General features: G+C 37.4%; 2 protein-coding genes across 2 annotated transcripts in view; one reads left to right on the plus strand and one right to left on the minus strand.

The window, feature by feature from the left end:
* The window catches only part of LOC125830388 (ATP-dependent Clp protease ATP-binding subunit ClpA homolog CD4B, chloroplastic), a 569,404-nt gene that overhangs the window by 279,439 nt on the left and 275,315 nt on the right, over positions 1–14,650 (plus strand). The window lies entirely within an intron of this gene.
* Positions 5,850–10,038, minus strand: LOC125830407 (phosphomethylethanolamine N-methyltransferase-like). Its single transcript, XM_049509599.1, has 12 exons — positions 9,812–10,038; positions 9,599–9,714; positions 8,454–8,591; positions 8,206–8,343; positions 7,621–7,764; positions 7,354–7,464; positions 7,126–7,267; positions 6,760–7,040; positions 6,494–6,655; positions 6,357–6,410; positions 6,191–6,265; positions 5,850–6,104 (listed from the first exon to the last, which is right to left on the minus strand). Exons 1-12 carry the CDS (start codon positions 9,852–9,854, stop codon positions 6,006–6,008), a joined length of 1,503 nt encoding a protein of 500 aa, XP_049365556.1. The 5' UTR covers positions 9,855–10,038; the 3' UTR covers positions 5,850–6,005.

The raw sequence follows: 14,650 nt of genomic DNA on the forward strand, positions 1-14,650 counted from the left end.
AGAGCGCCCCAACCCATGCTCTGAAATTTGCCCTCTGGCGCCTCCCGCGCCTCTCAGAGCGCCAGGGACACCAGTTCTTCTACCTTTTCCCACTTCTTTCCGTACTAGTTCCCTAGCAACGTACCTAAGTTTTCTAGTTGATTTCTACACTATAAGGTACGTCTAAAAATCATGATATCATCCATAAACATGAGATCATGAGCCTTGAATCCATACTTCAATTCAAGGAAAGTTAAGAGTCAAGTCAAGAGGAGTTAAGAGTCAAGTCAAGAGAAGTTCATAGAGTTTTCCAAAAGTCTTTTACAAACGTTTTAACTTTGTTTTAAGACTTGAGTTTTGAGTTGAGTAAAAATTGAAATTCATTTCTTGAAAAGAGTATATGGGGACTATGTATTCCCAAAGAGTTAAAATGTTCTCACATTTAAACAAGATTCTAAAGAGCCTTTGAGCTAGTTTTCAGTAAAGAGTAAATGCTTTCACAATTAAGCAAGAGATGAAACTTTGATTTTCAAGATAGCATTTGAGCTAAGTTTTTGAGCAATTATCTCAAATCACAGAAAGAAATATGTTTTTAAACAGAAGAGCTAGTATCATATTTTGGGAGTAGTATTGAGCATCGATATGGGGGAGAGTTCAGACAACTCCCAGCCTTTATAAACCATGTAGCCATCATGGGTAGAAAAGGGTCATACTTTTTAGATGATTCCTTAGTGCTTTTTAGCATAGACTAGTGGATCCACTTAGTAGGCAGGTTCTATACCCTCGGCAAGGTATAAGATGGTCCTGACAGCGTGAGGCAAAATGTTGTATCATCACAATAGCTCTTAAGTGATGGTTGTCGGTTAAAGAAACTCACATAGCAATATTTTGTATTTTTATATACATTTTAAAGTTATATTGTATCTTTGTATACACACATAGTATTATTGTATTTCTAAATACACAGAGTTAATATTGTCACGACCCGATTTCTCGAGTCATGATGGCACCTACTATACCCTACCAATAGGTAAGCCAACCCGTAACCCAGAACATCAAGCAATGAGCAAAAGGGAAGAAACTAGCGAAAACAATAATCTAAACAAGAATAACAAGGCGAAAGCAACCCAAAATAAATATATACAGAAATCCCTCCCAGAACCTGGAAGTCACTAGTACAGAGCTATCTAATAAAGAGTACAAGTCCCAAAAGTGGACCACAACAGAGCGTGTCTCAAAGGCAACAAGACTAGCTAAAACAAAAGAAGGAGACAGAACAAACCCCAAAACGCCAAGTGCTCGCCCTCGTCTCTGAATCACAACTGCAAAAGAAGGCTGGAACTAATCACCGCCGGTAACTGGTACTGGGACCTGCATCACAAAATAGATGCAGGGCATAGCATGAGTACCAACACAACAGGTACTCAGTAGGCATCATAGGCCGACTGAGCAAAAAGGGTAAAAACAATAAGAAATGATAGAATCTAGACACAGAGAGGTCAAAACGGATATGAAAAGAAAGCACACGAGCATACCAGAAACAAACTAAGTACACTAAACTAAACCTAACTGGACCCCCATATGCCCAGAAGGTACACTCGTGCGCAAGCTCAAATAAAACCTGAACGGACCCCCATAAGCCCGACAGGTGCACAGAAAAGTTAAGTCTACTGAGAAAGAAGGAAACCGGGCTCCCAGCCCAAAGTAACTAAGATAATCCATCAGACTCCACCCAGCCAGCAGTGCACTCCCAGCCCAACTAGAAAGAGTGACCCTAGGGGGCACCCGACCAAACAGTCCACTCCCAGCCCAGCTAGAAAGAGGGACCCGTGAGTGAGGTAGATATCGCGAGTCGTCCTACCATGCAGTCAGCTCCCAGCCCAGCTAGAAAGAGCGACCCGGGGACACCCAGCCAGCAGCACACTCCCAGCCCAGCTAGAAAGAGAGGCTCGGGGGCGATCGCCGATATCACCGACTCTACCCAGCCAGCGATACGTTCCCAGCCCAGCTAGAAAGAACGACCCCGGGGGTGATGGTATCTCCAATAGGATCCAATCCCACAACAACCACCGTGGAACGCCGTCCACTCTAAGAAATCACAGAAAAGGCTCCAAGCCTATACTATCTCAACCCCACGCCTCTAGTGATGCACCAAACCTTCGAGAATACGCCGAAACCACAGAATGCGAGGGAGAAGATACAGAAGTGCAGCAAGTAGCGATAACGCCTAATCTAAGGCTCAAACTATCAGACTCAAGTCTGCTATTTCAGTCTACAAGGAGCTAAGTCATCCGAACGACGTCGGCAAAAAGTCAAGGCTATCCAGCCCACACGAGTCATAAATCTAAGGCAATGCTAGCCTAACCTAGACTAAGGACATCATGCTTACGGTTAAGGATGAACAAGGCATACAATACAAAGCATACAAGCATACAATAGCATTTAGCACATAGACATGCAACTCTACTAAACTGGTTAACATGATACTATACTCGAAATGTGGCTAATCGATCCTAACATAAGGTATCTAATCAAAGTAAGGTAGTAAACTAGTACCCACCCCCAATTCACTCCAATCGACATGTTTTTACACAATTAAGCTCAATCTAAAATAAAGGAAAGCTGTAGCCTACCTTAAGGCCGATCGCGCGCTCTCCAAATCACTTTACCGGAGCTTTCCCTTTCCGAACAGTCTCAAAACGCTGCCCCGCTATCAAAAATAGAGTCACAACGTTACTACGGTCATTTAGACACTAAAATCACAACAAACGGAGATGGGTCAATTTTGGAGTCAAAATGGGAATCGTGGGACCCGCACCGAACTGTCCGAATTTGACTCCGTCAAGAGACCCTAAACAGCACCCCAAACTTATGTCCCAAAATGGAACACAATTCGAGACTCAAAAAATAGCAAAAACCAACAAGCAAGAAACCACACTTTAATCAACTAAAAGAAACCCTACAACAGCAGTCCAAAACTCAAAATAAACGAAAATCGAAAGGTGCCCAACACTCTTTGAACACTCTACGATGAAGCCACGACAATTCTCAACACGTGGGACTTCGAATCACCCAAAACCGAGCTAAAATGAGTGAGATATGACCAAAACAAAAATACCAAAAACAAGGACTCGAAAAAGGCACTGCAGTCAGGTTTCATCGCGAATTTACCTCAAACGGGAACTCTAAACCACTATCTGAGCTCACCAACGCGTTGCCCTCGAAAAATCTCGCAACTTTGCCTTTTGAATCGCCCAAATCGGTTGAGAGATGAGAGAGTTAAGAGAGTTTGAAGTTTTGGAAATGTTGCTGAAAATCTGCATTATATTGCAGATTTTCTGCAATTTTTCCAATAACTAAAAACCCCGACGGGGTACTCCGATCTCGTTCGGAACCTCGTGCACGCAAACGAGATATGCAACCATACCAAATTCGATATTCCAGACTCAACGGCGCAGTCAAAATTTCCATCAGAGGTCATTTCGATAAAAAGTGGGTCCCACTTCCAAAAGTCATTTTAAGTCAAAACCCACAAAAGGGCTCGGAAAGATATCGAAAACCTCGGGACACAAAAGAAGGGTCAATCTAGACCAAACTCGACATTCCGGAGCTAACTGCACTGACAAAATTCTCATCCGAGCGCGTTTACTCAAAATGTTGACCAAAGTCAAACTTAAGCCAAGATTCAAAGGCTAAAACGCCTAATCACACCGACTCACACTGAAAACCTCGGGAGTCATGTCGACCATACTACTAGCCTAAAATGACCCTTCCGGAGCTGATGGAATCGTCAGAATTGGATTCCGATGTCATCTTTTTGAACTTTTGATCGAACATTATCGTTCAAGGTTTATAAGCTCCAAAACACAAAAATTCGCACCAAGACCAAACGAACGACCATGTGACCGAACTGTCAGTCCCAGCAAGTCATAAATGACTTGGGGTCGCTATAGGAACGCTCTAAACGACACACAGAAGGCAAGACACAAAAATGACCAAGAGGGTCATTACAAATATCCACGATTTAAAAACTTTTCTTTATATGTCATTTATGTTATTGTTTTATATTGAAATGAGTTCAGTTCAGTTCAGTCGAGTTGAGTTAAGACCAGGTTTGTTCTTTCAGTTCCTTTCAAGCTTATGTCTTGTTTAGTATTCCCCTCGCATACTCGTACATTCAATGTACTAATGCCATTTGGCTTGCATCTTTTAATGATGCAAATACAGGTAACCAGGATTAGTATCCAGCGCATCGTTGATTCCAGTTGAGCTCCAGAGTTTGTTGGTGAGCCTCATTGCTTCCAGAGGATCCCTTTTATTGCTTTCAGTATTTTAGTTCATTAGGATGTCGTGGGTCTTGTCCCAACATCCATCTCATTTATTAGAGGCTTCATAGATAGTCAGTTAGTTAGTTCATTTGTCACTATTTTTATTATTGGCTTATGTTTTGAGACTTGAGTTTCCATCTTGGCTAGTTTGAATGTTTCTTTTAAGACATTCTAAGTTATTTCAAAAGTTCTTGTTGAGACTATTTCTTGTGTTTAAGTCTTCCACTGAGTAAGTAAGTCAGGCCAAGGGTTCGCTTGGGGCCAACAATGGTTCTCGAGTGCCAGTCCCGCCCATGATGTAGGCTCGGGGTGTGACAACTTGTACCTCCATAGAATTTAACCCAAACTTCCCTAAACTTCAAATGAATCTTTCAACAAAAGATTACAAAGTTGTGTAACCTAAGAAATTATAATATCTAATTCCTAACAACTTTTCCCAAGTCTTTGAGTTATCCCAACTTGAAGAGTACTCTAATCCTAATTCAATTTATAAATCACTGAAACTAAGATTACATTAGCATTATAACTCAATGGAAAACTCCTAGTACATGTACGCTAAAACTCTTAGCCTAACTTTGCAATAGGACATGCTTCTTTAATTGTTCCTTCAATATTTAAGCAGCACTGCAAAGTCAATTTGTCAATTGCCTTTCTTCTTTATGAGTGCGTACTCTACTGAGTGTCTGTCCCCTTTTTTAAGCACAACTCTTCTGAGAGTTTTTCTTTACTACAAACTCCACATTAACTCAAACTCATTTGACTTAGAGTTCTACTTCAAGTGAAACTTGTTTTCAAATCAAATTCCTTGATTTTTTTTAGTGTTGTAGTCGAACTCCTACTCTTCAATTCAACACATGTTTTTTTCTTGCGTTAATCAGAAATAACCATTATTTGTTCCTTAATTTTTGCACATATGTCTTTATTCAATATATGATCTTGCTATAGATTCAGCTCCTTTGAGTCTATGTATCTATGAACAAGCTTGACTTATCATCAAAACCACATAGAATCTTTCCCAAAAAGAATGTCATATTTTCTTATTATACAACTATTAATGGCACCATCCTTATGTTTACTCTTTTGGGTTCCATTTAATATTTTATTGGGAAGAAAAGTCAACGAAAAGTAAGTATTAAAGTGACTTTAATAAGGGCAATTAGTAAACATAACAAAATCTTTTCTTATTTCTTAAACTTCATGCAGTCAAACGGTGTCATATAAATTGAGACGAAGAGAGTAATTAAATTTATTGGGTTGTGGGTGGAGAAAAATTGACTTGGGTACTCTAGTATTGTTGCAATAATTTTTCCACTCATACTTAATTATCCAATAGTTTATATTTAGCACATGAAGATTATGTTTGTTCTTTTGGAAGCATAAAGATTCATAACATTAAAAAAAAAATCAGTAAGATGCACACACTATGTACCATGGATGTGGTGACAACCTGGTTTTGTAATAACAACATAGTTTTTGAACATGATATATATGCATCACATAAGACTTGTTGTCCATTTGAATTAAGAACAGATCCCTCTAAGATGATAGAAGAAGTAGAAGATTTATATCTAAAGATTCAATCTTACAGTTGATCATACATCATAAAGATGTAAGAACATTATTATTACAAGGCAAGCTGAACAACATACAATACATAAGAACGTAAACGAAAACCAGGTACATCCTGCATTTTGACAATCACTTCTTCTTGGCAATGAACAAACCCCACCTCTGTTCACCAGATGAACTCCTCAATAGCTTGGCCTTCCAACCTCCAACTATTTCATTGTAGTCTTGCTGTTAAATAATATTAGAATCAAAAGTGAGAAGTACTCCTTCAAACCACAAAATGAAAAATTACAAAGTGATAAAAAAGCACTCACTTCTGAGAATTCTTGGATAAATGAATCGTGTTCCTTCTCCACGGTATTCAACTCCTTTTGGAGAACATTAATGAACTGCAATAAAGTATAAAAAGTCTTTTTATGTTTGTCTCCATATCTAAGCTTTTGTTTATTTACAAAGAAAACATGGGCTGCAGAAACACACCTGTTCAGTTCGATCCTCAGCAATAACTTCATCAAAACCGGCATCTTTGAGCATCTATATTAAGGAAAATGGCATAAGAAATACTGTCATGCAAACAGAAAAGAGAAGGGGGTATGTCTTTTTGGATGAACGAATACCTGGCCATATGTTGCAACATCATGTAAATCATAACCCCTTTGCTTTATATACTCAGAAAACTCGTCCGATGCTGGGATTGGGCATTTGCAGTAATCACTTATGAGGACTTTGCCTCCTGGTTTCAGCCACCTGTAGAAAGAACTGAATAACGCGGGTTTGTCCTGAAAGAGTGAAAGTACACTATCATTTTACCATAAAAAGAGAAGTAAGACAGCCACATAGAGAAGGCGAATGAAGATTAATGTAGCACAAGAAAGGAAATTACTTGGATGTGAAGGATAGTGTCTCGACTGTAAATCACATCAAATGTGCCATCAGGATATGTTTTCTTTGTACAATCAGCAACCTCAAATTCAACGGCACATTTGAGACCAATTGAACGTTCAAGAGCAAACGATATCATGTTAATCGAGAGGTCAATAGCAACAACATGAACATCATAATTCTCAGCCATGTAAAAGTCACCTCCACCTATTCCACAGCCAACATCAAGGACTTTTTGGCCAGGTTGAAGATCCAACATAGAAACGAATTCTTTTGTGGTATCTGCTTAACATTAATTACCTAATTAGAGAAAACAAGATAAAGTAATATAAATGGTTTTGATTGGAACGAGCTAATTAAGGCTCACCAAGTCCTCCTGTGCTCACATAACCTTCTCCAAAGACACGTTCATATCGCAGTATGCCACTACATTTGTATTGAACATTGTCCAGGAAACGCTGGAATCCCCTGTCATCCTCAGAATTAACCTTTTGCCATAGCCAACAAATCTGCAAGACACAAGAAGCAAGGGTGGAGTGATTGGATGATCGGGTTAATAATAACATAAGGGGAGAGGAGGGAAGAAAATATATACCTGATTCTGATTCTTTTTATTTTTAACATAAGCTCCAATGCACTTGCAACCGATGAGAGAAAGTTCAAATGATTTACCATCACCAACATTTATATGACATTCTTTAAACACCTGCATACAAGTTAAGGACTCGAGAACGTTAAGTAGAACAACACAAAAGTATATTTCAGGTACTGTGTAAACTGTTGTAAGCTAAGAAGATAACAGTTTTAAATGATCAACATAGTATCATTCCATTGGGAATAGAAATCGAAGAAATGTTAAGACCTTTGTGTAAAATCTAGGCTCCCGATAATGGGTTGGGTTGTTCTTTCGCTTGTGGTCTCCTGATTGATGGAAGCATGACTCTCTGAAAAATATGTAGCCTCCAACTTTCAACCATTTTACCATTCTCTCCACAAGACTCTGGACCTGAAATCAGCCAAAAAGAAACAATTTCAAAAGTCTAAAGTGTGAGAGATATTCCTAACACTCCTTAAGTCTAATCTTTCTGTACTGATCATTTGAGAAGTAGTCACACTATTCGTAAAATGTGCACTTGTTGAACAATGTATCCAATTTCACCAATAGGCGTGATCATTCATAGTAGATTTTATTCATCTACATAGGGAATAAATAGGCAAAAGAAAAATCACTCCTCAAAATTGCCGGTGGACGGAGGTTAACTACTTATTGCATAATCCTTCTTTTTAGAATGTTTTAGCAAAGAAAAGAGGATTCAGTTTGAATATCTACGAACAGTTGATGGATATGATGTTCGTAGGTTACATGATATCTGATCAAACAAACAATTCAAAATATCAACTGCAATCCTTGTGAATTTCACGCGACAGAAGATTAAAATAAAAGTACCTCTTCATCAGAAAGATACATCAGTAGCCAGTTTGAAAATATCAAGTCGACTGATTCAGGTGAAAACTTCAAATCTGGAGAAGTCACATCAGCACACATAAACTTGACATTCTTATGATGCTTATTGATGCTTTCATTCTGCAATAAGCAAATTAAGAGATGAGGAAAAAGAGATATATATCCCCCAAAGTTATCAATTAACCTGCTGAATAAACTCGTCACACACTCAAACAATAAATGTCACAAACCTTCTTAATTGCACTATCGATAAAGTCCAGTGCTATGAGCTGCCCAGCATTTTTGGCTAACTCACTAGTGAAACGGCCAATACCAGCACCCAACTCTAACACTGATTTCCCTTCATATGGTGGGAGTAGAGAGAGCACCTAATATGAACATCCATCCACAAGTTTCAAAATATTTGAGTGATACTAATATATGTCAGAAAATCATGTCAAAAATCACAACAAAACATCCACAAGTATGCACAGAACACCCTTTTAGTAACTCCGAAGGAAACATAAAATCTTGCTACTAAGACCACAGTTTCACAAGCACAAAAATGAAGGTCATAAAAAAATCCTGTAGAGAACACCCGTATATCTAATGATAATATGAGGCTCGCGAATAGCAAGAATCTTTTGGATCCAAGATTTGGAACAACTGAGAGGGTCATATAAGCAAGCACCTCTGCTTTTTGTTAACCAGAGGTCTGACTTCTCGCTTTGAAACCAAAATTTGGTTCTATGATTGACTCCTACATGTTCTTCAATTTTTCTTCCTTCTTGGGGATGAACAAGTAGTAAAATTCAACTTAGCATGTACCAAAATTTGAATCCTTCTAATAGCGCACAAATCTTGCAAAATGACAACTCATACAGCAAGAGAGTGCTATCTTAGTATACACATATCAACAGAAAATTCTAAAAATGAAAAGCTTCGATTTTAACAAGAAAGAAACAGATCCGAAGATTTTAAGACATTAGTTAGAGCCACTACTTTTCACTAACTTCTGTCCATAGTAAATAGGAGTAAAAGCAGAGAACTGAACATAATGTTGATTTTACCTCAACAAGTAAATTGAGTAATTCAGAATCAAACAGAAAATTTCCATATTTAACAAATCTTGATTAATTGTAAATTTGTGTTTCAACAGGGTAGGTGGAATCAAGTCATTATATGCAAGTAGCAATTAACTGACACATAATATGGAAACAACATAACCTTATTTCTTTTGGAAAAAAAATACAGGGCATATTCTATTATTGAATATTCATGAAAATGACTTCGAAATTAAGACCAGCAAAAGAATATCCTTATCCAGATGAGGAAACGATCCGTTACAATTTGAATAGAAAAAAATGACCAAAGAAATGATCTGCCACGGTTATACCTCAGGCCTCTCTTCTTTGTCAAGATCAGCTGCTTTTGAATCAAGCATCATCGCTTCCACAGTAAGTTCCGATGTATGCTCCATCCAATAATTCTTCTGAATATCGCGTTCTTCTCCTGTACACGATTATAATCACCATTCATATTCATATTCATTTCATTTCAAACAAACAATCTCAATATATAAATATAAGAAAAGTCATGAACGCGAAACCTGATTTAGCACCAGCACCAGCAGCACCAATAACAGGAGCCATAATTGGAGGTAATCAACGACAACGAAAAAATTTAAATTATAATAGTAATATATTATTACAATGTAGATACGTTTGTTTACTAAGAACCCTCAACGGCAATGCGAGATCTAGTAAATGTTCTTGATCTACGGTTAAAGCTTCTGCCTTTCTGCTGCATCAGCTGCCGTAAATTGTTATGTTTTTAGTAGTGGTTGTCCATCTATTTATAGGCAAAATGAAATGAGATTAATATTATTTTATTTTTTTTAAGGAAAATTAATTAATTACAAGATAACATAATCTCTATATATCTCCACCACTTGAAATTAATTACAAAAATATATTTTTTGCTTCTCTCTTAACATCCTGATAAATCACTTCAACAAATGCGACTCCGTACGTAAGGAGGCTCGAACCCGAGACCTCTTGATTAAGAATGAAGGTTTACTTATCACACGACCACAACCCTTGTTGGTACTATTTTATATTGTTAGTGTAACAGAAAGAGAGGGTGGTTCTTGAAATGGTCAGGTGAGATGGAATCTGTTATGGCAAATGGGCCTATGCCACGTGGTGGCTTTTTGGAGATTCTCATTCAAGACAAGGGTCCACTCCTACAAATATCCCCATCCTTTTAATTTTAAGAAAAGAAATATGAAAGTGTGGTCCATGGTGAAGAAATTTATATTCAGTATATGAATCATCAATTATCATTATGTGCATATTTCTATATACCGTTTTAATTTAAAGTTGGTATTTGTTTACTTTATATTTTATCCATCTTAATTTATGTGTCATACTTTTTTGGTTTGTTTTCAAAAGAATGTTATCTTTCTATAATTAGAAAGAATTTGATTTTGAAATCTTCTTTTTTTCCTTAATGAAACAATTTATAATCACACAAATGCCTATTTGTTTGCACTTAATAAAGGTCTTAATCTTAATTATTCAAATATCAGTGATTAAGTTCATCTGTTTTAAAGGTTTAAATCTTAATCATTAAGTGTGTTTGTTTTTCCTTCTTTTGCAACCACTTAATGGGTCTAAATCATTAAGATATGTAAGGAAGTCTTAATATCATTAAGATGTTTGTTTAAGAAATTCTACAAAGATAACAGTTTGCCGCTACTGTATCTATTCTCACTCACTACCCACAAACACCATTTCAACCACAGCTACCACCAACCATCCACAACCACCATCCCCAGTCCAACCCTAACCCCAACCCCGACACCAACCTCAACCATCACTATCGCCAAACACTAAAATCAATCGTCATCACCATTAGCCATCAATTTCAATCATCACCACCAACAATTATTAAATCCCTTAATCAATATAGATAATTATCATTGTCACGCCCCGAGCCTAAACCCTGAACGTGGCCGACACTCGAGAACCATTGTTGGTCCCAAGCGAACCCTTGGTCTGGTTCAACTCTCAGCGGAAGGCTTACTCAATGAAAGATAAACTTTTAACTCAAATATCTCACAATGATAAACTCATAAATGTTTAGAAAACATTCAACTGGCCTCAAGGGAAACTCAAGTCTAGAACATAACAATTGAAATGAACAAGACTCATGAACTACTACTGTCTATCTATCTATGAAGCCTCTAATACTATGAGGGATGTTGGGATAAGACCCCCGATCATCCTAACAAACTGAAATAACTGAAGATAAATAAGGGATCCTTCGGAAGCAAAAAGGCTCACCTAACAACTCAGGAACTAAACTAGATCAAGGAAGCGCTGGTTAATGATCCTGGTTACCTGTATCTACATCATAAAAGATGCAGGACAAATATCGTCAGTACGTGAAATGTACGAGCATGCAAGGGGAACTCTAAAACACGACATAAGCTTGAACTGAAACTGAAGAAACAACTTACCTTGTCTCAATCTCAACTCAGTCTCATCTCATTTCAATATAAAAGCACTAACAATAATGTGATATAAAGATAAGCTTTAAAAACAGTATATAGCAGCTCAATGTATTGGAAAATACAATATAACTCTGTGTGGGAGATTCTCTAACCAACAACCATCACTATGATCTATGTGATGTTACAACGTCTCGCCCACACTGCCAGAACTGTCCTATACTTTCCCGAGGTATAGGACTATTAACTAAGTGGATCCACTAGTATATGCTTAAAAACAATAAGGAATCATCTAAAAAGTATGATCCTTTCTATCCATGTTGGCTACATGGTTTATGAGGACTTTGAGTTATCTGAACTCGTCTCCATATCGATGCTCAATACTACTTCCAAAAATATAACTTAGCTCATATGTTTATAAACATAACTCTTTCTCTGGTTTGAGATTATTACTCAAAATATTTCCCTTAAAAGAGATAGCACTCAAAATTGCTCCAGAACTCTTTTGGAAATCGATGTTTCCTCTCATCTTAAATGTAAAAACACTTACTCTTGGAATACTTAGTTACAATATATCATTTTAAAGAAAATGAACTCAACTCTACTCATCTTCAAATTCAAGTGCTCAAGTCTTAAAACAAGTTTAAAATGATTGTAAAAGACTTCTCAAAATGACTCGGAAGCTCTCTTAAGACTTAACTCTTAACTCTACCTTGAATTTGAATTATGGATTCAAGGGTTATAATTTTATGTTATGGATGATCTCTTGATGTTTAGATGCAATTTAGAGTGTAGAGATCAATTAGAAAATATCGGTATAATTCGGGGAACTCATACGAAAAGAAGGTAAAAAGAGTAGGGGTCCTGGTGACCCTAGCACACTGAGTGGCGCGGGGCGCTAGCCCCTGAACTATTGAAGGGGGGTTGGGGCGCACTGGGTTGCGCAACGCCCCATGATCAAAACTGTAACGACACGAGAGCACCCCCTAGTCGTTACCGACGTATTCGACCACGAAGAGGTCTTATACAAGCCCTTAGCATTCGTCATAGCATGTATCATAGAATAAAATCATGGAAAATTTAAAACTTTTACTTTGGAAGTTCAACTTCACTTCATATATGAAAAACAGAATCTAACTTCGTCACAATGCACCATCTAGACATAGAAGTATCGAAAATGGGACTTAACCCTTACATCAATAAGAAGTCTTGAAATAGAAAAGTACAACAATGTCTTTCAACATAAGCAAAGAACTAAACATAGAAGCTAGATCATAGGGTCTTGTCCTCGGACTTGAGGACTCACCAACTTGGGGAAGCAACTCCAAGTGTCTTAAGAAGTAAGCTTGAATCCTCAATGGTCCAAACCTAAATGTTTGGGGAAAAGGGAGAAAATATGCGTTAGTACAACACACGTACTAAGTATGGCTACTATGCATAAAAACCATTGAAACATGCATAAAAGGACATTTAGTCAAAACATGTTTTTTACCAAGTAAATCTAATATGCACAAAAAGTAAGCACCATGGTCCAAACCAATATAATATCATTCCAACGTGTAGACAACCCAAGTAATACCAGTGCAATACAAAGAATAGAATCCCACAACCCTATTCAAAGACAAGTATCACATTAAGCAACCTACTTCATGCATATATTCATAAGATCATATTTCATCATAACTTACCATATTCATAATGATCATACATAACATAGCTTCAACATACATAAGTCATAATCATCATAATCATAAGAGAACACTACTACAACCATCTCTTAGGATCCCACAAGTGCAATGTGCAAGAGAAGTCCCATACCCTCCCTTACACTATGTAGAAACCCTTAAGAAAGCCCTAGTTAGAGTTCACACCTTTCATACCTTCATTTACTTTTACATTAGGGAAATATTGCAATAACCGACATAGACCATGAGAGCTACATTGAATCCGATGTTCTACTCCTACACTGAAAAGAGAGGGTTAACACTTGCCTAAGGTGTAACCATTCGTACATAGCTATCCAGGTGGATCCACTAACCTAGAGTCCTATGTGGGCATATAGTTAAGGGTCAAGGAGATTGCTTCTAGAAACCCTAACTTACTAAACGTAGGGGTTTCCATCTCATGAGACAACACATACCGTGGGTAATCTGGACTTGCTAAACGTGAGGAAACCCATGTGGGGAGCCGTACTTACTAAACGTGAGACCCCCATCTCATTTACGTGCCCTTTCGGTGCTAAGTATCTAATTCCCTTTTGTAACCATCTTAGTCATCACATAAGTTCACATTAGCCTTAACTTGACTCTTATGTAGACCTCTTACCATAATAGCTCATATGTGTTCATAAGTGAGTAACAATCCTTTCACTTTAGAAACACTTAGCAAGTGAGCAAACCTTTCACTTTACGTTACACTATAATCATGAGAACTACCTTTCAATCATACAGCAATCGTACCATAACATACATACATACATACTTCATAGCTAATTCAAGTGTAGAGGGTTAAGAATGAGGAAACTAGGTCATCAACACCACAACAACAAATTAGGTATAGCATCATTACAATCTAAGTAATTTACCTTTCATACTTGAGTTCAAAGAAGAACCAACCTTCATACTTTCTTGCCCTTCATGGGACAGTCATACTTCAATTACCAAACAATTGACATAGTCCCTTCATAGCCTTCAAGGCTTCATTCAAAGACTCAACCCTAATTTCATAGAAATTATACATAACCTAGGGTAGAATCATCATACAAACATGAATTACATAACATCACATTCAATTCATAGCCTTCAATCAATATCCAACACAAACTAGTGTTAGAATTAGGAAAAGAAGGAGAAACAAGGGTCTCATGGGGAATTCTTCAAGAAACCACCAGTAAAACATAAATTCATCCATAATTGTTTATATAACATCAATCAA

Source organism: Solanum verrucosum, unplaced genomic scaffold (genome assembly GCF_900185275.1).
Source record: "Solanum verrucosum unplaced genomic scaffold, falcon-dt-bn FXZP01000228.1, whole genome shotgun sequence".
Lineage (NCBI taxonomy): Eukaryota > Viridiplantae > Streptophyta > Magnoliopsida > Solanales > Solanaceae > Solanum > Solanum verrucosum.